Source organism: Macrotis lagotis, chromosome 7 (assembly GCF_037893015.1).
Source record: "Macrotis lagotis isolate mMagLag1 chromosome 7, bilby.v1.9.chrom.fasta, whole genome shotgun sequence".
Taxonomy (NCBI): domain Eukaryota; kingdom Metazoa; phylum Chordata; class Mammalia; order Peramelemorphia; family Peramelidae; genus Macrotis; species Macrotis lagotis.
The window spans coordinates 62,074,687-62,099,235 of NC_133664.1; the positions used below are offsets into that span (position 1 = coordinate 62,074,687).

General features: G+C 35.2%; 1 protein-coding gene across 4 annotated transcripts in view; it reads left to right on the top strand.

Moving 5' to 3' along the window:
* ARMC3 (armadillo repeat containing 3) overlaps nucleotides 1-24,247 on the top strand; it is a 129,875-nt gene extending 105,628 nt beyond the window's left edge. For 2 of the 4 annotated variants that reach the window (XM_074192987.1, XM_074192989.1), the window contains 4 exons: nucleotides 539-634; nucleotides 15,972-16,169; nucleotides 18,934-19,096; nucleotides 23,484-24,247. In XM_074192987.1, the coding sequence (XP_074049088.1) occupies nucleotides 539-634; nucleotides 15,972-16,169; nucleotides 18,934-19,096; nucleotides 23,484-23,693 (667 nt within the window). In that variant the 3' untranslated portion in view covers nucleotides 23,694-24,247. The remainder of the gene's footprint in view (nucleotides 1-538; nucleotides 635-15,971; nucleotides 16,170-18,933; nucleotides 19,097-23,483) is intronic. The other 2 variants (XM_074192990.1, XM_074192988.1) reach the window with 1 other exon arrangement.
* Nucleotides 24,248-24,549: the final 302 nt, after the last annotated feature.

The window sequence follows — 24,549 nt, forward strand, 5'->3', positions numbered from 1 at the left end:
GTAGTATAGTAATTCAGTGAAATATCTTATGCCAATGAGAGTGTTTTAGAGAACCTTGCCATTAGCAGGAAATCATCTTTTTGTTTGGTTTTTAACGAGAGCCAACTTCTTACAAATAAATTTTATTCACCCTCCATCAACAAATACAAAAACAAAAACAAAGGAGAAAATATGATTATATGTAACTGTACATGTAATTGTAAATCTTTGTTATTTATAGTCTGTTTATTAATGTAGTCACTAAGATAATAACAATTTTTTTGTTTCTCTCTTCCTTTCTAAACTTCTTTTTCTGTGTGTTTATCACAAATTTATTGCAGGACATCTTCCATGACATTGACAAACACCTTTGGTGAACATAACATCTCCCTGTTTAACACTGTTTGATGTCAATAAGTATATGTTAGTTGAAATACGTATTATATATATATATATATATATATAGCTTTGTGTGAATTGAAATGAATATATGAGATTTGAAAACTGTTTTTTCTATAAATAACTATCTATATATCTTTATATCCATATATCATTTTAGTAGTACCACCCTGTCTCCTACAGAAGAAAAGTCAGAATCACCTGTTCAAACTGCTACCACCGCTAGTAAGAGTTTCATTAAAGAAAAAGGAACAAGGTATGCATATGTAGTTCTTAATTGGTTAACCAAATTATGGTAAAATTTGATTATCCAACATTCAGAGGGAATGGATCATCTAGACAAGAACATTTTGGGAATAAGGGTATGGCACTGTAATTATAATAACTGGCACTTCAACAGTTTTAGGAGCTACTCTATGTTTGTTGTTTTTTGTGTTTTACTTTCATTCCTCCTAAAATCATCTATACAGACAAAAAAAATACATCCTAAGAGCATACCTCTCGTGGCAAATATGTTCACTTTTTCCGATTCCTCTTCCCCATTCACACTGCCTATTGACTCAAATATACCAAGCAGAGGTATCCTAAATCTGGGCCTTCTGGGGCTCTTGAGGTGTGTGTGGTGGATACTGGTGGTCACTGATTTTTCTTCTGTTCTTAGTGTCTGTTGCTCACCAGACCTGTTGTTCTAATGTTCTTTTATAGACCCTGATGTTTCTCAAGCTGCTTCTGATCTCAACTGCCCATTTTTTTGGTTTTGCTTTTGTTATGTACTGTCTGTTGTGTCTCTACTTCACACTTAAAGGCTAGATCTTTTAAAAATACTGATAGCAAAAAAAAAGAAATTATAAAAAAGAAATAAAAAGAAAAATACTGATATCCAGACAGTTCCTTTTCCACAGGGTTACTATGTCATCAAATTTCACAGGATCTTTGATTTACATTCTTGTAATACTTGGCAAATTAATTAGTTTTCCAAAATACTACCACTCTCTTCCCTAGATCCTTCCTTAGGGTGTTTTCTCTATTGCCCTAAACTTTTATTTTAGCTTTTGTCAAAAGGTGGTTGTGTAAACCATCTCATGTTCCAACTTTGCTTTGTCCTAATTCTTCTTTTTCTACAGTTACTAAAGAGTATATGCTAGGATTTGTCTTCCTATTCCAAGCTGCCTCTATTTCTTTCTGAAGCTCTCACTTCTTTTAGTGTATCTTCCTCACCATGCTACTATTTGATGTCTCATTTTTCCTTTTATTTTTGAACTCAACTTAAACTATACCCGACTCTTTTTTGCATATCACATCCTTGAGAAGTAAATTATTTATAGGTTGCACCTAACCCTATTGTTATAGAGGGCTCTGCTGCATCATCTAGAAGAACATGCTTTCTGGCCATACATCCATCAATTGATTTCTTTAACCTCATTAATATAAAGCATCTTCACTTCTTTCCTACACTATTTTCTAACTGAAAAATACTTAGAAAGCTAGTAAGCTCCATTTTCTCCTTATGCTATGATTGCATTTTACATATCTTTGTTTCACTCCAAACTACAGTTGCCTTCTTCTTCTGCTGAAACATTTAATACCTTATTCTATCATTTTATCCATTTCCTAATATTTCCTTACCCACCATTCCATTCCTTTACAACTGGGGCCGAAAAATAACCTAAAATGGAATGATCACACTTCTGGACCTTAATTAATCTCCTAACTAGCATAGTAATATTTGAAAATCACTTGACCACAGTGGATTTCAGTTTTTTCCACTCATAAAAATGAGGGGTGGGAATTAACTAGATAATCTGAGGTCCCATTTAGTGCATGAAATAAATGAAATAAATTCATTGAATTTAAATAAATTCCATGAAATAAATTCAAACTATCTTTTATCTGAATTTCCCATGACATCCTTTCTGCCATGAAGTTGAATGATCATATCTTTGCTCCTAGGTTCACACTAGTTGAATTGGTAATTAAGGTCCCCCACCCTGCAGTCTCTTGCTGGGCTTCTTTTCTCATATTTTCATGAAGTGAAGAGTAATAATGAATCATCTTTTAAAAGTCTGCTTCCCTTCCCAGTGTCTGCTTCTCACTTTCTTTGACTCTCTTTTCCTCTTGGAATTTTTGTGGAAAGTAGACTGTCATCTTTGTGATTTCCTTCCATCAACTGCCAACAATGTTTTAACTTCTTCCTGTCAACCTCTTTCAATGATCCCAATAGCAGGTGATAGCTAGTTGAAGTCAGAAGTTAAATGTTTATGGTTGGAAAAGACAGGTTTCCACAGATTTCTTGCTGCTGCTCTCCCATTGAATTTGTTCTTGCAGCTTCTTTTCTTCCAACAGGTTATGCATGGTCTGTGTACATGTTGTTTGACTTACCTAACTAAATTGTTACCACATATCTATATTTCCTCATTTTCTTCCTCCCCAACAGCCAGTGTCATGATGCCATCTCATAGACATCAACAAAGTGTGTTTGGTCTCCCAATAACTCTGGGGGGTAGGGAAAGAATGGAGTAGTCTCATTTTTGCAGTTGAAGAAACAAGGTCAGAAGAAATTGAGAGATTTATCCAGGGCCACAAAGCTGTTAATGACTACCCTAGAATGAAATTTGGATCTCTTAAACTGTCACTTTTATTATTACAATAAATTTCCTTAGCCATGAAAATTGAACCTGTCATCCAATAGAAAAATCTTCATTTCCTCAAATGAAAGTAAAGGGAAATTTTAAATCTGTAAATGTCTAAATGAAATTTGGTCTCTGAAAGATTTCATAGATAGTTGAGGCAAGGAATTTAACTAAATTTAATAAGGTCTAGATCATTCAACTTTAAATATTATTCCTAGTTTTGATGTTTTAGAAAATTGAGACAACATGGTTGCATTTTGACATTGTGAAATGTACAGTGTCAGTTATTTACTCTGTTTTCGTAAGATTTGCCTTAAATTTTAGCTTTAACCAGGTGTAGCTCATTATAATATTTTGCTTAGTGCAAAATGTTCTTTTTGGCATTAGAATTTTAAGAATACAACAATTTTGTATAAAATATTAATTAAATAGTAATGGAGTTATAAAGTCAGAGTTATAAAAGGACCTGAGACCTTTGAGGTCATGGAGTCCTCTAAAACCTCCAAAAGCAAGAAGTCCCTTGATAAATGACCATCCAATTTCTGCTTCAAGTTGTCGAGCTCTATCATTACAAAGAATAATGGCAATTAATATTTGTAGAACATTTTAATAAATGCAAAATAATTTGTTTATTTTCAGTTGTGTCCAACTCTTTGTGATTCCATTTGGGCTTTTCTTGGCAAAGACACTGGAGTGGTTTGCCATTTTCTTCTCCAGCTCATTTTACACTTGAGGAAACTAAAGCAAACTGGATTAATGAGTTATCTAGACTCACACAGCTATTGAGTATATGAGGTTTGATTTGAACTCAAGTCTTCCTGACTTGAGGACCAGGGTCCCATTCACTGTTCCGCTTAGCTTCCTACAATGCATGGAGAGTTCTAATTGTTAAAAAGGTCTCCCTTAATTTCCACCAGTTCCACCACCTCAGTAGTTTAATCCTACTTCTAGTTCTTTGAAATCCACCATTCTCAATTTCAGTAGTAGCCAGTGGGTGACAAAGTCCAGACAGAAACCAGATCCCCTGACTCCTGAGTCATGAGATTTACTAAAACATTATGCTGACTTCTTGAAGACAGCTGTAATATAGCCCACCCTAAATCTTAGCCCTGTTAAAAATCCACAGGTAATTCTACCATTCCTCAGAAATCATGGTTTCAAGCCCTCATACCTTCCTGGTCATTTTCTTCTGAACATGCTTTAGTTTGCCAGCTTCCTCTTATGATGACAGCTCTCCAGATGTGATCTGACAAGTGAAGAATACTGAGAGATCACTAATATTCTTTTCTATGGATGCTACCATTCTATCTACTGAAGTTAAATTTATATTAGCATATTGTGCTGTAAGAAATGATGACAGGTTAATTTCAGAAAAACATGGAAAAACTTGCATGAAATAATGCAGATAAATGAGCAGAACCAAGAGAATATTGTGGTTAGTAAAAGCAAAATTGTCCAAAGAATAACTGAAGAACTAGGCTATTCTGAGAATATTCAAATCAAATACTTTGTAGTATCCACCTCCAGAAAAAGTTTGACATGTGCTGTATGGTTTCATATGTGTATCTATGGTCAGTGGTAACTTTCTCTAGTGCACAATTGGTAGAGAGGATGGGAGACAGCTTAGATCTCAAAATATAGCAAAAAAATTAAAGGACAAAAGTAGTTTACAAATTCCTAAATGCAATCTACTTTTCTTTTGGGGGCCCTATTCATGATCCATTATGTACAACATAGGACAGAGGCAGACAGACCCATGTACAAATTTTGTCTCAAACACTTAATAGATGTATTATTCTGGTGAAGTCATTTAACATCATCATTTAACTTCAGTTTCCTTATCTGTAAAATATGAATTATAATAACATGTGCTTCATGTGGTCATTTTAAAACACTTTACAACCCTTAAAGGTACTATATGTCAGTTATCATTATTACTATTTGTCTCATATATACTGATAGGTTGGTCATCCAGCTGTCAAATGACATTGTCATGGTCTGAATGGTAGGCATTTTTCAACCATTTAATTAAATGGATTGTTTGGCCAATCTTTTTAAATACTCATTAATTCATTAATAAGTCTCATTAAAGAGGACTTGAACATTCTAGAACTTGGCATAATCAGCACAAAATCATGATCTACAAACAAGAGCATCTAGAAGACTTCCCTTCCTATTAAAGATCCCTCTTTCATTTGGATCTTGTCCATTATGCTCTCCACAACAGGAATCAATACTCTTGGTAAACCATTATTTTTGCCTTGTTTGAAAGAGAAAGGGTAACTGAATCATTAAATTCTATAGTTACTTCTAATTAAAATTGTTTCAAAGTTTAACTTATGAGTGAGAGACACTGTTTTAGGATAGTCTTAAGGTTGCATTTTGCTCTAAGAATCCAAGTGGAGGCTTTGTGTTTTGTTTGTTATCAACAGACAAGAAATACAGGTGTTGGATTCTATGTACTTTGCAATCAGCTGTGTGATTACGAAGATGTGGTCCATGATAGAGAATCATTTTAGAAAAACTGAATGTTCTTTTTTCTTATTTTTCTTTGCAGAAAAACATTGACTTACTACTTTTACTTAATATCTAATTATATTTTTAATTTATTTTTTATTCTCATTTTGTACAAATGTTCTTCTTTACATTAATAAAATATACTTGTTTACAAGTAAACAAAATACCCCTCCCCCATATATAGATAGACTTGCTTGGGCAAAAAAGTAAAGGGGGAGAAAAAAATTAAAATTAAAAAATAATAGTAATAATTGTAGGTATGGCCAGGTGGAACAATGGATGAAGCACCAGCCCTGGAGCCACGAGCACCCAAGTCCATATCCAGCCTCGTAAACCCAATAATCACCCAGCCATCTGACATGCAAGCCAACCGATCCCCACTGCCCTGCAAAAACCAAAAAGAAGAAAAAAAAAGACCCAAAATAAAATACAATAGTAATAATAGTAGGGGTGGCTGGGTGGCAGACAGAGCATTGGCCCTTGAGCCAGGAGCACCTGGGTCCGAATCCGGCCCCAGACACCCAATGATCACCCTGCTATGTGGCCCCAGGCAGGCCATGCAGCCCCACTTGCCCTGCACCCTCCCCCAAATAATAATAACAAAAAATGTGTTTCAGTCTTTGTTCCAACACCATCAACTCTGTCGTGAGTGGATCACATTCTTTATGATAAGTCCATCACAAAAGTTACTTCCATATTTTTCCACCATTGCCATTGCTGATAGCAACTCCCTCCTTTCTTATTTCTCCACTACCATGTACTATATTTTCTCTCTCCTTTCACTCTGACTCTGCTGTAGGGTTGCTGAGTGGCGCAGCAGACAGATCCCTGGTCCTGGGGCCAAGAAGCCCTGAGCCCCCATACCACCCCTTAGGCCCAGAATCCACCTGGCCCTATGGTCCTGGGCAGGCCATCCAATCCCAGCCCCTTGCAAGAAGTAAAAAAAGAAAATGTGTTATATCTGACCACTGTCCCCCCATGGTCCATCTTCTCAGCCAGAAAGAAACAATTCGAATATTGTGGTACTACAGTCATATTACACAGGATTTAGCAACTTTTACATTAAAGGCTCATAAGGCTTGGGATATGGTATTCTGAAAGGCAAAGGAATTTGGATTACAACTGAGAATAAACTACCCAGCAAAATTGAACATCTTCTTTCAGGAGGTGATGGATGAATTCTCTAAATTTCTATTTTACCCTCTGTTTCTAGGATATCAGGGCAATTTTCCTGGAGAATTTCTTGAAAAATGAAGTCTAAACCTCTTTTCTTGATCATGACATTCAGGTAGTCCAATAATTTTTAAATTATCTCTTCTGAATCTGTTTTCCAGGTCAGTTGTTTTTCCAATGAGATATTTCACTTTTTCTTCTCATTTTTCATTCTTTTGGTTTTGTTTCTTTGTTTCTTTATTTCTCAGAATGTCATCAGCTTCCCTTAGCTCCATTCTACATTTGAAGGAATTATTTTCTTCAGAGAGCTTTTTAAATCTTTTCCATCTGGCTAATTCTGCTTTCTAAGATATCCTTTGTTCATTGACCTTTTGGACTGCTTTTTTCCATTTGACCTAAACTGGTTTTTGTGCTTGTTTGGGTTTTTTTTTAGATTTTTCAAGCCAATGAATGGGGTTGCCCAAGGCCACACAGCTAGGTAATTATTAAGTGTCTGAGGTCGGATTTGAACCCAGGTACTCCTGACTCCAAGGCCAGTGCTCTATTCACTGTGCCACCTAGCCACCCCAGTTTTTAACATATTTTTTTTGGCGTTTTTTTGTATCTACTTCACTAAACTGCTGACTTGGTTTTTGTGATTTTCTTACATTGCTCTCATTTCTCTTCCCAATTTTTCCTCCGCCTACTTTATTTGATTTTCCAAATCTTTTTGATCTCTTCCATAGCCTGAGACCTATTTCTATTTTTCTTGGAGGCTTTGACTTTGTCATCTTCTGAGTGTATATTTTGATCCTCCATGGGACCAAAGTAATTTTCTATGGTCAGATTCTTTTTTTTCCTGTAGTTTGTTCATTTCTCCAACCTATGACTATCATACTTCCAGTGCTTTGGAGTTTTTTGAGGGGTATAATCCCCCCAGGTACCTCAATTCCATCAAGGTCTTATGAAAGGCTTTGATTGCTCTTCTAGACTATGCTCTGGTATGTGGATGACCACAAGCACTCCCCTCTGCCCTGGAGCTCTGAGGAGGGTCCCTGCTCCCCTATGACAGTATGGTGCCCCAGACTGCAATCTGGATCTGTGTATGTACAAAGCATCAGAGTCCTGCCCCAGGGATAGCAGAAAGACCTCTGAAGTCTCCCCCAACCCCCTTACTATTGCTAGACTGTGCACTCTGAAATTGGCTCCACATTCACTCTGGTGCAGCAGAGTTTTCACGCTGACCTTCCAGGATGTCATTGGTGTTTCCTGGGCTGAGAGGTCTGCTGCCACAGACCCAAGTGCCCCCAGGGACCCAGGTGCCCTGTCAGCTGTTCCTGGAAGGCTGAAGCACAGTGCAGCCTAGGCAGCACTTCAGCCCTTTCCAACCCTGATGGAACAGACCCTTCCTTTTAATCTTCTAGGTTGTTTTGGATCACAAAATTGTTTCAGTCTTTTTGTGGGTTCTACCACTCTAAAATTTGGTTAGAGTCATAATTTTAAAGTATTTGGAGTGTTCTGGGAGAGAGCTGCTGGGAATTACTTCCTCCACTCCACCATCTTGGTTCTGCCCCCCAAAATCTCCAATCTTAAAATTCTTCAGTGATATCCAATATCGGTTTGATAATCACATCTGCAAAAATTCTTTCAATACCCTGGGCTGTCAAGTCATGGACTTAGACATATACTTAAAGCAGTTAAATCACAGATTATAGAATTTAGAGCTAGAAGAAATGATGGAGCAGCACATCTAGGCTAGTCATTTCAAATTTGCAGAAGAAGAAATTGAGACAGAAATGACTTGCTTACTCAGGTAACAAGAAGCAGAGCTGGCACTCTAACCCAGTTCCACTAAGAAATAGTAGACATGGGAATTGAATCCAGGACTCCTGATTCCCAAACCATTGTTCTTTCCACTCTGGTATCAACACATTCTGTTTGAAGGAAAAAACAATTAAATAAAGAATAAAGTAGTCTCATTTTGTCTTTTTATGTTCCAAATTGTGGACCTATCTTTTTCTTCTTTTTTTTATAAACAAAAACCTTTTATAAACTTTTATAAAAACCTTTATAAACAAAAACCTTTGTTGTTGTTGTTGTTGTCCTTAGCATTTTCCATAAATCTTGGCTATTTCTGGACTTTGGTAAGAATTAGTAAGGAAACTTAAAGTCCAGTCTACTCCACACTTTAAAAAAATTTTTTTTTTAATTTTTTTTTAAAAAAATCAGCCTTCACAATAGGCTTTACCATCCAACTTTGAAAAATCTCTGCTCATTGGAAAATTCCCTTTATAGTCACACTAATTTATATTTGTGCCTCCCCTTTTTATTCTTATTAGGAGGATTATATTTTCAGTTTCATTATAGGATCTCTTTTTTTACTATTCAATGTTTCAGTCACATCTTGAAGTATTACCATTCTTTTCAGAAACTCTGAAAAAAACCTGTTGACATTTGCTAATTGCGAAAATACCATGTGATCAATCAGAACAATCATTTATTTGTGTAGTAGAAGTATGATGAGCCAAAATTCCCATTTCCAACAGACTTATTACTTCATTTGAATTCTCAATGTGCATCTCATTTCTCTGAATTATTTAGAATCTACTTGTCATCTAGGACACGTGTCTGACTATCTTCAATATTCTCTTCTTTGATCATCATGACCTCATAAAATAACACAGCCACTTTCTCCTGGAAATCATATTCCATTTCACAAATAAATTCTTCCTTGTTGGTTATGTCTAGAGTAGCGATCTAATTCATTACTTTCTGAAAGATGTCCATAAGGGAAGCCAAAAAATATAAAAGCTGATATGCTTTTAGATAGAAGAGACTTCTTACAAATAATAACTGAAATATCCCTATTTATTACTGTACTTAATATTATCTGTTTTAGAAAAATATCAGTATCCTTCATCTTTCTAGTGTTCTATAATATGTTCCCACAACTTATCATAAATTTAATTTCTATTATCAGCCAAACATTCTCCACCATGTTATCATCCAAAAACCAATGGATTTTCATACAGGTACATATATTCTTTTTTTTTTTTTTAGGTTTTTGCAAGGCAATGAGGTTAAGTGGCTTGTCCAAGGTCACACAGCTAGGTTATTATTAAGCGTCTGAGATCGGATTTGAACTCAGGTACTCCAGAGCCAGTGCTTTATCCACTGTGCCACCTAGCAGCCCCTAGGTACATATATTCTTGACATATTTTGCTGTTTTTTTACAGCATTATAAAAGCTATTTTGAATACTGGTATATCCTGTCATTGCTGTAAATCAATCATGAATATCTACTCACAAAGTCTCTGTGACACCTATGAAGTTGTATTTTTTATTTTAAAGTTTCTAGTTCACATTTTAGATAATGTATCTAATGGCCATATAATGCTTTGCATTTTGTATAATGTATGTAAAGCACTAGGTAAATTATATTGTGTATTACTAGATAATATTTTTGTCCATTCATTATGTACATTTTTTTTGCTTTTGCAAGGCTAATTAAGGTAATTAACTTGTCCAAGGTCACGCAGTGAACTCTGGTTCTCTTGATTCCAGGGTCAGTGCTCTATCCACTGTGCTACCTAGCTACCCCTATATAGATTTATATATGTAATATATATCATATATATAATATATAGATTTATATTATATTTATATATTATATTATATATAGGTATTATATATAGATTTCTTATGCTATAAACATTATAAACTCTGGTTATTTTCTCCTTTGAATTACTTATTACTTCTTTGTATTTGTATTCTTTCTATCCTACCCTTTTGTCTGACATATATCTTAATGTCCTACACAGTACCTTGTACATAAAAGACACTCAATAAATATTGGCTAATGATAATTAAAGAGAGCAATAAATTAAAACATTATTATGATTATAAATAGTTTGGGTCCTGATAAATGTAAATTTACAAAGGAAATTAATTCCTTTGAGCCATTACATTTCTAAATTTAAACCTTTTTTACATTCTTGGGTGTTTCTACTGAAAAGATCTCTTTAAGAAGTGGGCAAAGGGACAGAATTCTTTAATCATAGATTGATTCCTTCCTGAGAAATTAATTTAAAAGATAAGATTTTAAACATTTTTAAGTGATAGCTATTTTTAGTATTGAAGTCATTATTGCTATAATTGGATGTCCTGCTTTGGAAACTAACCCAGTAGTAATACTTTTATTTATAGCTGTAGGAAACTTGAATTTATGAATTCTAATAAATTCTGTCTCTTTTCATGAGCTATTAAGACATTGCCTCAAAAGGACTCATATTTCTCTGAAGTGGCAATCCTTGGGCCACATAGTCCTTTTCTATTTCCATATGCAATGAATTCAGTGAAATTTGTTATGTTATATAGCTATCCATAAGTCAAATATATAAATTAGCCTTTTTTTAATTTTCCCTATAAACTATCTGTTCATCCTGGAAATTTGGTGTACCAAGTCTTTAAAAGCTTTATATATAATATGATTATACAGAATTGAACTTTTAAAATTATATTTTATTTGATGTGTCATATTTCCTCTTTAAAAAAATTAATGGAATATTTTCTTAGGGTTTTTTTTTAGGTTTTTAAAAGGCAATGGGGTTAAGTGGCTTGCCCAAGGCCACACAGATAAGTAATTATTATGTGTCTGAGGCCGGATTTGAACTCCAGGGCCGGTGCTCTATCCACTGTGTCACCTAGCCTCCCCCCCTCTTTTTTAAAAATAATTTACTCACTTTACCTTTGACTTGACATTGAGTGAAATAAACCTTCATCATCACCAATATTGTATTCATTTTCAGTGATTCAGCTAACTTTTATTTGTCTATTTTGTAAACGGTAGTTGTAGGTACAAACAACTAGTTTTTATAGATGGCACACCTGCCTATTCCAAGACAGGTTTAGAGAAATCCATCACCAGAATGGGGAAAAGTTGAAAGATTTTCCATCTCAGCAACTTCTAACAATTAAAATAGTTATTGAGGGCGAGATCTCTATTGATGGAAAAGTCAGAAGAAATTATAGCTCCTATAAGTATTAGTAAACATGAAAAAGGACTAAATTAAATGAAGAAGAATGTATGAAGTTTAGGTGATACACCTAAACTTGTGTCTGGGTAATTTGTAATCTAGTCTGTGGATAAACTATATACCCAGATAGCTATGATGCCCCAATATTACTTGAAAAGTTTGTGCCTTGGGAAAAGGACAAAGTACCCAAGTGTAAAATCATTACCAGCCTGGAAATCAAGAAAGGTTTTATAGAGATGATATCTGAGCTAGACTAAAAATTGCATTGAAATTTAGATCGTGAAACATGAAAGGATGGATTGTAATAAAAATGAAAGCTGACCACAGGGTCATCAAGTCCAACTTGAAAAGCAAAATGAAGCCAATAGACAAGAAGTGGTTTAAAACACTCAAGGTCACAAAGGGAGTAAATGTACCTGTGTCTTGCTCCTGAATATAGACATCCAGTTAATACTTAGTAGTCAGTATATCTATATCTATCTATATTTCTAGATCATGTAAACATTTTCTATTTCATTTTGACATGCACTAGCATATGACATAATCCATTGAAGAGGATTCAAGGGGAAAAATAAAAGAAATTGACTCCAGTTAGTTCTAACATCAAACAACTAGTTTCAAGAAATTTTTTTTTACTTTTTTTATCTGGTCATTTTATTGTCATATAAACCTCATAATAAACAAGAACATTCACATGTACATACCAGTATATTCAGTTTTCCCTCTCTTCCCAGGTCTGACCTTTTAGTAATACTGAAAAAAACTAGGAGCCCATATGATGGACAGTATGATGACAGAAATAATCCAGAAGCCTTTATTAAGTATTTAGGTAGCAGTCCTGGGCTAAATCTTGAGAATATATAGAAAAAGTGAAAACAGTTCCTGTCTTCAAGGAATTTATATTCTAATGGGAGACAACATACATATAAACATGTTACAAAGTACATACAGTATAAAGTCATATATATACATACAGTATAAAGATGAAAAAACCAGCAGATGGGGGAGAAGGGTGGAAGTTGGAGAGGCAAAGAGAACCAAGAAAAAAAATCTATTAGGGACTGATTCTGAGAGTGAAAAGTGAGGAGGGATGGGGCAGCTAGGTGGCGCAGTGTATAAAGCACCAGCCCTGGAGTCAGGAGTACTTGGGTTCAAATCTTGTCTCAGACACTTAATAATTACCTAGCTGTGTGGCCTTGGGCAAGCCACTTAACCCCATTTGCCTTGCAAAAAAAAACCTAAAAAAAAAAGTGAGGAGGGAGAGATTTGTAGGCATGTACAAGGAAAGAAACAGTCTTGAATGTGAGGAATAATCATTGACAGTACTGTGGTCCCATTACCTTATGAAAATGCTGAGAGACCTAGAGATAAGGTAGATTTGGGGGAGGTAAGCCAAGACATAGGGAACATTAGCTCATCTGCCCAAGGATGTCTTCTATTCCTTGGAGATTCATAGGTTACTTGTATTGGGATGGACCTCACAAACCATCAAGATAAGATGAATTTACATGAGTAGGACCACAAAGTTGGAACCCAGGTCTCCTGACTCCTAAAATCTTTTATACTATAGCACAAGACCTCCATTAGATTTAAACAATGTTGATAATTTAAAAATAATTAATAATTGAAGGTGTTTGAGAGCCATATCAGATCACAGGCAATCTAAAAGAATGGATAATCCAGAGGCATTTTTTTGCTGCCAAACTACCTCAAACATCTTCTCAGACTCTTCTTTCTTACTATTGTTGTTCAGTGGTTTTGGTCCTGTTTAACTCTTCATGAGCCCATCTGGAGTTTTCTTTGCAAAACTCCTGGAATGGTTTATCATTTCCTCCAGTTCATTTTATAGATGAGGCAAAGAGGGTTAAGTGACTTGCCCAGGGATACACAGCAAGTATCACAGACCAGTTTGAACTCATGAAGATGAGTTTTCCTGATTTCATATCTGGTGCTCTATTCACTACACCACCCTCAAGGAGGGTTTGGTGATTGGTATGCATTATGGGACTTTCAACTTAACTACAGATTTCACAACTGGCATGTTTTCCTCAGGCATATATAGTATGAGTTCATCCTTCCTGAATGTTCTTCTCTTCAGATAAGTGTTAAATTAACTGTGAAAATTTTTTTGAAAAAGAAGAGGCATGGTGGAACTTGCAATTTTAGCTAACCTTTGGGTCAGACACATAGATTTCCATTTAGACGTCATTCTAAAGAATGGATGTTTGTAAGGTTACACATCCACATCTGGCTCTTAGATCCATCTGGCTCAGACTCCAGCTACAGACTCCAGCTCTTTACAAACCAAAAATGCCCTAGGACAAAGTAAGGCTGCATCTTTCTGAGAAGAACCAAATGATCTTTCCTTCTATCTTGCAAATACATCCTCTGAGTTTCTACCACAAACCTTTTTACTTTGACAGACTCATGCTTTTCCTTTAAGTTCTAATCACAGAGACCAGCAGAAGCAAAGGAGAACACAGAGCAATTTGGGGAATGAGAAGATAAATTTGACTAGAATGTAGAGTACCTAGAACATTGAGAAAGTAACAGGAGTAAAGGTTAGATAGAGATAGCATGGATTATGGAGAGTTTTTGGTGGGGGGCAAAAAAATCTGAATGAGGCAATCAGGAACCAATGAGACTTTTTGATCAGGGAGATGAAAAATTTATATGTGTGCGCAACTATGTGAATGTTTATTCTGGGAACTCTGAAGGATAGATTATAATGTCAACAGATTGGAAGTACTAATAGATTAGGAGGTTGTGGCAATACAAGCAGATGGTAATGTGGGTTTGTATTAGAGTAATGATAGTGGAAATAAAGGGGAAGGAGTTTGGATACAAAGGATGTTTTAGAACTTTTGGATATGGAGAAGGGAGGAGAGAGGAAAAAAAAATCAAAGACACCCCATTGTGAGTAGATAAGAGTCTTAGATTTTGGAAACGGGAAGATCTGGGCTTAAATTCTGCCTCAGCCACTTAAGTAATCCTGTGATTCTCAGCCAGTACTTCACCTCTCCCAAGTCTCCTTTTCCTCATTTGTAAAATGAAGAAGATAATAGCACATATCTCACAAAGTTGTGGGAGGACCAAGTGAGATTAAATATATATATATATATATATATATATATATGTGTGTGTGTGTGTGTGTGTGTGTGTGTATACATATATATATATATATAAAGAATTTTGCAAACATTAAAGCATCACATCAATGTTATGATTAATGGCAGATAGAGAGGAAATTTGGTACCACCCACAGAAAAGACAGGAGGAGGAATAGGTTAATGGAAAGTGAAGGTCAGCATTAAACATGTTGAGCTTATAGTGCTAATGGAATAAAGAGGTGAAAATGTCTTGTGGACAAGTGAAAATGTGGGTTTGGAACTAGAAATACAGATATGAAAGTCATTTGCATACATATGATGGTTAAACGTGGGGGAATGAGATTGCTAAAGGAAAGCATAATGAGAGAAAAAAGCACCAAGGACAGAACCTTGGGTAACATCCATATTAAGGGATTGAGAAGGGGGTATGAAATAAGAAAAGGAGATGGAGAGAGAACGATCAGAAAAAGACTATCTGCTGAGACTGAGAATTAACTTTTTGGCATTTCAGTTAGCCCATCATCTAACTGCAACTAAATCTATTCTATGTGAAAATGAGACAGATCCAAACTGCCTCTCTTAGCCTAACAAAATTCTTCTCTTGATCTTTATGGCTCACAGCCAAAGACAATTGCTATTTTTTTAACTATCTTGCTCCAGAACAGGTGCTCTTATTCTATTCTCAGAAATTAAAATCTAGAGCTCTACTATTCAGTCAACACTGGCTATAAAATCTTTCTGAAACATCTCTAAAAATGACTTGTTACTGCTCTTGAAATGCCTCATTGCATTATCAGGAGAGGAATTACATAGAAGTCTTACACCTGATTATAGTCTTTGACATTTTTTCATTTGACTGAAGAATACATACTTTGAAGAGGCAATTTTAGAATTTGAGAGTTACGATATGAAATATCTTACATCTTGTTTTACTATTAAAGATTTACTCAGTACAATTTCTTAAATTTAGGGGTTTTCCCATCTAAATAATGGGGAGATCTGATTTCATTTTGCTTTTACTGCTATCCTGTAAGTTTCCTGAATGCAGGTACTAAATAATTTCTCATATTTTATCCATGCTGCCTCACACACACATAATAGAAATAAATATTGAATGAATTTAATTTAATTCATTTCTCCCCCTTAAGAAAGGGAAAATTAAGAAAAGAAGAAGAGAAAAGTAAAGAGGAAGAGGAAACACCACTTTCATCCAAAATTGTAGAGTCAAACGTTGGCAAAGAATGGTGCCTTCCTAGTGACCAGGAGTTTTGCCATTATATCTCTGAGGTGACCAAATCAATCCTGCCTATAACCAATCTTAAGGAGCAGATTGAGGCACTTGCAAAGTAAGTGGGTTTTTTAAAACTTATATTACTTGTTTTGAAGTAATTTTTCCTAATTAAATGCATTGGGAAAAACAATTGTGCAAACATGTCGAGCTCAGTGCCCAGACAGAAGCATTTCTTACTAGGAAGCTCCTTTCTAACTCTGACCTAAGCCATTCTGGGAACAATCTCTTAATTTTGGCAATTATTGAAAATGTCTTCAATGTCACATTCCCATATAAAATTGAGATTAGCAGCTGGAAGAGAATTCTCCCTCTCCCCAAAATTGTCTTTCTTCTTGGTTAAATATTACACATGTATAATTCCTCTATACATTGAAAAAACATCATTTTAAATAACAATTTTTGTAAATCACATAATATATATATATATTATATATATACATATATATGTATACACAGAGCTATCTGTGAAATGTGAACTATTTTCTAAAGCCAAAAGTACTTTTGTAAAGCTAATGTCCCTTTATCTCTTTTGTTATTTAGCATTTCAGATTAATTAAAGTGGGTTGTATTTTTGCTATTAAGGTACTTACTATGGGTCAGTTAACTAGAGAATACCTATTTCGATGCTTTCATTAGTGAGTTCTTGATTTGATTCCACTACTGATGAGGTTAAAATTTTAATTGGAAACTGAATAGAATTAATACTCCTGGTGATGGACACTAGCCATTCTGCCCCAGTTGCAGGCTCCATGAGGGTCATAACCTACTACAGATAGAATGGAATTACAGTACTCAAGTCTGGATATGATGACTGTATGGACAAAGGTTCTAAATGGCCTAATTTGGCTCAAATGGAAAAAGAATAGGTGATTTTTATATCTTTGAAAAATCCTATTCAGTGCACTAAAATATACACACATAAACATACATGTCTACTCACACATATATCTATAGTTCTTTGAATAGAAATTTATCCCTATTGTTTGATTCTTGTACTGTTAGTATTCTCAAAATAATGCTATGATTATTTCATAATGGCACTCTTAGCTAGAAAATATGTAAAGAACAGAACTCTAGGAATTTAGGTTCCTTTTTTTCCATTAAAGAGGAAATGCATCTATCCATCAAGGAGCCTTTCAGCTCCTTTTTTTCCTAGCTCCAATTTTCCCAAATAGTTCTTTCTCCAGAGGAGAGGAGAGCCTGCTCAAAAAAAAAAAACTTGAATTTCTGCCCTTGCTCACTCTTGATATACCTGGTCTTGCCATTACTGCCCAGGGCAGACATATATAGGGATCTTACTACGTTGCTCTGGTGGAGTTAGAAGGTGTAGGAGTAATATGGCAAGGAAAAACAGTTCAGATGTCACATCCCTCCAGGTTCCACTACCCTCTCTTCTTATTCTCCTTTTTTTGTCCTTTTTTCCTTGCCCCCTTTCCTGTCTCTGTCTTCTTGTTCTTGTTCATCTTTTTTCTTTGTTTTTGACCCTAAATTAATGTAATTAATTTATTTTTCCTGCAATTTAAAGGGGATTTTAAGTGGAAAAAGAGAACAGAAGTAGGGGACTGTCTATATCCACCAAGCTAAACATTATTAGCAAACCATAAATTATCTACCAGAGAAGAGAAAACAGCTAGATTTATATTTTTATTGTATATTAAAATAATAATTAAACAAAATTAGAGAAACATTTCAAAATTCCTTTAGCCTCTGGGATAAATGCAAAGGGATGCCAGAGCAAAGAGTGAACTAATTCTACAGGGATGACATAGGCTTGAAGAGAAATATAAACTCTAGATAAAAGGAATAAGAAGTCAGTTGACACTAGCCCATTCCCTGGATCCACCAGAAGAGTGCAAGAAACAGAAATTATGACTAGTGGGTGCCATTCATTTTTAGGGCCATAATTTTACTATCCAGACTCCAATATTAATGTTCTTTCTATTATTTACATATTTGATTTAAGTATCTTGTAAATCAGATTTTTCTAGCAAGGATTGGAAAGGTCTCAAAAGAAAGACCCTCACCAAAGAGGTGGATGTGAACTGAATTCAGATCTTCTGAAGTTTTCCCTGAGTAGGAATAAAAATGAGGCATTATTGAGAAATATTCAGGACTGAATACTGTCCCCATTATGAGCCAGATACATATATACAAGTAAAAAATATTTTGGGGACCTTTGGAGAAATGCATCTATCATGTCTCAAGTTCCTTGAAAGAAAAAGTGCTACATGTTAGGTCTAGGATTATAGGTTAAATCACTCAATTTTTTAAAAAAATTTAACTTAATTTTTTCATTTAATTTTTTCAATTTTTAAAGAGTTTGCATTCCAGATTTTTGTCCTTCCTCTTCCCTTTCTCCCTCTTCAAGACAGCAAGCAATCTGATGTTATACATTTACAATTGTGCTAAACATTAAATCACTCAAATGTTTTAAAAATTAATGTTAAGGAGTAATCATCATAATACAGATTTTTAACTACTTGGTTTTTAATTCATTTTGCATTCTATACATGATCATATGGGACTGATTTTTGTCTTTATTTCTAACAATTGAGAAATTATCACTAATTTTCAAAGTACTTCTTTGCATCTAATGAAGTAACTAGAATTGTGGCATGTCTGAATGACCCACAGGCATTATTGCATTGTTATTTTAACTAACATGTTAAGCCTCCTTAAAGTAGTTGAACAATTAAAAAACATAAAGATCATAAGGAAATTTTTATATAAAATGTCATTCTATTTGAATACATAAAATTATGCTATGAATGATCATCAGTAAGATATCTAAGACTGATTTATTTTTTCTCAATTTAAAGGTATGTGGCAGGAAAGATGGGTGGTCCAGTTTCAAAAGAGTCACTGCATGAATTCAAGTGGGAACATCACATAAGCGAAATAGAATTTCAGCTAAAATCCAACATTGTACCTATTGGACTTATCAAGAAAGGAACTTTCTACCACCGAGCTCTACTTTTCAAGGTGCCTGACTCATAAATATCACTGGAATCAATAAGAAAAAAGAATGGACAAATGACAAGCTCAGAGCAGAATAGCTTTGGATTCACCACATAATACATGTTACCCAAGTCAAACCAAATAACATTTTAATGGTGGGTGCTGAAATCTTTCACAAAAGAAAACAGAAAAAAAAACCTAAAAAGCACACTTTCTTTCATTGCTAATATTGCAAGTGACTTGCAAATCTCCTCTTACCTGGATATTTGGTTCTTGGTTGTCTTCAAGTCATTCCATGAAGTTCTTTCTTCACTCTTATGGGGAAAATTAATAATGTAGCCCTTACTTTCCCCTAAAAGTTCAACTCCAACCCATACCTCCCTAATTCCTGAATTTTTTAGCTGTGTGAGCTTGGACAAGTCACTTAACCCCACTGCCTAGCCCTCAAAAAAGTATCTATAAAAGAACATTCCTATTACTTTGTACATAACTGGCTCTCTCTCCCACACAAAGTCATTTAATATTTTTTTAGAGTTTTGCAAGGTAAATGGGGTTAAGTGGCTTGCCCAAGGCCACACAGCTAGGTAATTATTAAGCGTCTGAGGTCAGATTTGAACTCAGGTACTCCTGGCTCCAGGGTCAGTGCTCTATCCACTCTGCCACCTAGCCACCCCTTAAAGTCATTTAATATTACACATTTTATGGTCTTAGATATTCAGTACAAACTGAAGTGAAGGGTCTGGCAATTATCTGGATAATTTAGGCAATAAAATTAGCCTTTGCTTCAGTTAGCAAGTTAATTAAGACAAAGAGGGTGGGGTTTTTCTCATCGAAATAGCCCTGGTGTAATTGTGGTTCTGAGGACCTAGAGGTCTTCTAGAGGATCTATGTGAAAAAAAAAGATTTTTGTGAAATTTTCTAAAACTGATTCATGTCAACTAAGTTCAATTTCATTTTTAAAAGAAAATCTCACATTAAGAGTTTACCCACAAAAGACATTTTCTTCCAAACTAAAGTTGAGGGTCCTTGTTCTTCTCTTACAAATGCTTAGTCCATTCTTCAAAAGACTAAGAAAATACTTCGATTCTGTTGTTCTGGTCAAATAAAAAGGAGAGCATAGCTCACTTTTCCTAAGAATTAATTTAATTACTTTGCTTACTCCCATTAGCTTCCTTTTCTTTGCTCCTTGATATTTCACTCATTTGGATGCATCAGGGAATGATGGGATCATCTGGATCTTGTGCCCCAGTTGCTCCCTGTACCCTTCCTTAATTTTGGATGTTTACTGAAGAGCAATATTCTTACTCAGAGTTACTTAAATTAGTAAAAGCTTGTTAGAATTTCTTTCTTTCATCAACAACTACTTTCTACTTAGAATTGAAATGCTGCTTGGAACATAATTGTGTGAGTGCGGATAAAAGGTAGACTATGAAAGGAATGTGGAGTGGCTTGATTAGCAAATAACTGAAAGGTATTTTTCATATTTGGAAGAAGTCTTAGCAGTGATCTCAACTAACCCTCTCATTTTAGAGAGAAAGAAACAGAGATCACCAAAAGTTAATGATTTGTCCAAGGACACGCTCTCTGTGTCCAACCTGTGGTAAAACCTTCCAATCTCATACTGGTCTGATCAGTCACAGTTGGACGTACTTGACTCCCACATAGGGATGCCATTTTGGTCCTCTTTGAGATGAAGAACAACCTCCAAACCAAGAACTGGACAAGAACTTAAAGAAGATAGCCTGCCTCAGTTGAAAGAGCACTGGCTCTGGAATCAGATGACCCAGTGTCCTTACTCTCTAGCACCTTGAGTCTTAACTATAAAAGGAGTGCATTGGACTAAATGGGAGAAGATAACAAAAGCACATGTGTGTGTCTCAGGTGCTTTAAACAAATATTTCACTTAATCTTCACAATAACCCTGTGAAAGAAATGCTGTTAACACACTGAGAAATTGGGGAGGCGAGCAGAGATGAAGTGACTTGCACTCAGGTCTTTCTAACTGCAGACCCAGTGCTTCATCTATTATACCATCATCTGCCTGTAAAAACCTACAGGACCATCCAGTACAGTCTGTACAGTCTGTACAGTCCTCAGGCTTGCCAAGGTTAGTTACATAGACAATAAGGAATACAGCTGGCATTCAACCCCAAATCTCCAGAACCATCGCATTCTTTCTACTCTATGCACTGCCTCATTAGTTGGTCTTTTGGTGAATTCCCAGACCTATGTACATTCAATGCAGTTTGATTCAGGGGAAAAGGTAAAAGATTAGAAATCAGACCATGCCACTTACCACCTGTGTCGTCATAAGACAATCATTTCTAACTTGTTTCTCCCTTGTAAAATGAGTAAGTGGGAGAACACATCCCTTCTAAGTTGAGATCTATGATTTTATGATCTCCCTCACAAGCTTGTAGGATATAGGAGAGAAGAGGAGAGGAAAATGAGAAGCATATGGACAGGAGCAGAGCAACAAATGTTGGTCTAAAAGGCAGATGCTATTATTTTAACTTTGTTCTCCCTGTCAAAGAAAAAGCAGATTGGGTTCATTGATACTTTTGTTGACAGTACTGGTGTATGTTTTAGAGACTAAATAGCTGGAGTAGAAATCATGTAAAAGAATTATTTTTCTTGACTTTTTTTCCTCAAAAAATCTTTGAGGTGGGAAGAGGGAGGCTGCATGGGAGGGACTGGACCAGGTCACTCCACCAAAGTGAGTTACCACCTTCTCTTCAATTTACTGTCTTGAAAAATTGCCTAGAACTCCCTAAAATTAAGTCACTTGTTCAGGATCTCAACACCAGGGTCAAGAGGGGGAAATTTGAATCTAGATCTCTCAGGCTATGAGACTGGCTCCCTACCACACTGGTAATCTCCCCCCTTTTTCATACTATGTATGAACTATGTATGTAGGTTGCTATTTTGCTAACAATAGTATTCATTGAGAGCCTAACAGGAGAGAATTTAGCTACTTTTGAAATATTAAAAGTTTAATCATTTTCAAAAGACTGGTTAAATACACATTTATGCCTTTCAAATTTTGTAAAGAATCAAGGAAATGGACCACTAGAAACTGAGGTTGTTCCCATTTCTTAGCACTCTTGTTATGTTGGTTCCTTGACTAAATAAAATGCATATTTGCCTTTTTAGAACTTCTGTCTAACATATGAAATATGTGGGATTAAAAAATAACATTTGAGAGTTATAACCTTCCAATACTCCTCACGTCAGCTTCCCAGAAACCAAAGCAAGGTGTTGAGGACAGGGAATGATTTGAATCCAAGAATTAGACAGGAATTGATCAACTAAAAAAGTGTTTGAGTTTGTTGCCCATAAAGTTCAGTGACTGCCTATCACCCCAGAATCAAATATAAAATCGTCTAATTAGAGTTTAAAGCTCTTCAACCCCTGGTTCCTTGTATTTTTCTAATCTTTTTTAGCCCATGACTCCCTTCCATCTACTCTTTGATTCAATGACATAGGCCTCCTTGCTGATCCTTGCCCAGGAAGATGGTCCATCCCCAGACACTGAACTTTTATCAGTGCTTCTCCATTCTCTCATCCCTTTCTTCCTTTTCACCTCCTCCTCTGACTTCCTTTGAGATCCAGTTAAAGTAGCTCTTACATGGTCATTTGCATGTCATGTGTTTCTTTAGACTGTGAGTTCCTTAAATGCAGAAACTGGTTTTTTGCCTTTCTTTTTATCCCCAGGACTTAGCCCAAAGCCATTGGTTAACAAGGGAGTTGAGGGACTTCAATAGACAACTGGAAGCTAGAGGACTCCATACTCTTATCCAATAGCATTTACTCATCAAAAAAATAAAAACAAGTGTTCACCCTCCTCCCAGCTAATTGACTTTCTCTCCCCACCTCCACCCCCACCCCACCCCCAAACATATTGGGAGAAAAGAGGAGTAAAACGAAAATTCATTTTGGGGGGCAATTAATAATTGCTTTAGTGATGGGAGCTCCTTGAATGGTTCTTCTCTATGGAATTTACTTCAAAAAATATATATTCAAACAAAAACTATAAGGTCTTTGTGTCCTAAAGAATTCTTCGGGTTGGCTAGGTGGTGCAGTGGATAATGCACCGGCCCCGGAATCAGGAGTACCTGGGTTCAAATCTGGTCTCAGACACTTAATAATTACTTAGTTATGTGGCCCTGGGCAAGCCACTTAACCCCATTGCCTTGCAAAAAAAAACCAAAATAAAGAATTCTTCAAGGAATCAACGAAATTAGCTTTAAAATTCACGTGTCTCCATTATCACATATTAGTCTTCTAGCTATCTAACAATATTTTTTGCCAGTATTAATGCAGTGTGCTGTTTTTAAAAAAAAACAACTAATAATCTCTCCCCCCTTAACCCCCATACATACCCTTATTTTATGGTTGTTTTCTTTCACAGGCTTTGGCTGACAAAATCGGGATTGGTGCAACTTTAGTCCGAGGAGAGTACAACAGAGCTTGGAATGAAGTTAAATTGGTTGATCAAACAAATAAAGGTGTAACTGGATTGTCATCTCTGCCTGAAGAATTTATTGTTGACCTAATCTTTGAGCCTGGTACTCTACTGAAGATAAAAAGTAGAGAGGCACAGAACTACAAATTACTTTAATCCAAAATTTGTTCAGATGAAAACAAGTATTACAAGTTTGATATATATTTCCTATGAAGCATACATACTATAATTCTTTGTTTCATTAAAGCAGTGGACTTTTTTCGTTTTTCTCTCACTGAAGCAATTTGATTTTTCGCTTCTAGATAAAAGTTCATAATCTTTACATTGCTTTATGTTTTTCTTTGTTCTCTAAATCACATATTTTGTTTTCATTTAACCAAATTCATTTTTTCACCCAGAAGTGTCTGTCATTGTGTATTCATGTCCACATGATCTCAGCCATTGTATCTAGTATGATAAGAATGCCTCCTTAAGCATCCTTCATATTAGTACTATTTTATACTCAGAATGCCTCACAAACACTTTGGGTTAAATTTGTTTAGTTGCTTTGAAATAGTCTTTGGCTCAACCATTTAGTAATTTCACTATAATTTCATCTTGTAGGTATATTTTGTGATGCTTCTTTTCCAAGGAAAAGAAACCATACTGTTCATTTTAAGAGGCTACCTACTATGAACATCTTTGAAACTTGTTCGATGTATTGAAATTGTTCTAACTGTATTAGTTTAGAAATAAACTTTCTTTCATCACAAAAAAAGCAGTTTTTTATTTACTTTGATAATGATGAACTAGGCATACTAAGTTATTAAATTTCTAGGGTCTCGTTTAAAACATTAAAAATAGGAATATAATTGAATGTGAGAGATTATATGAATGAAAAAATGATATATGTTTATACTTTTAAATGATAAATCAGGATGTAGGTATATATGCTAAATAATCTTAGTAACATGATCAAATATATCCTTTTCAGAATAAAAAAAAATCTTGCTATAGATGTACTTAGCTATAC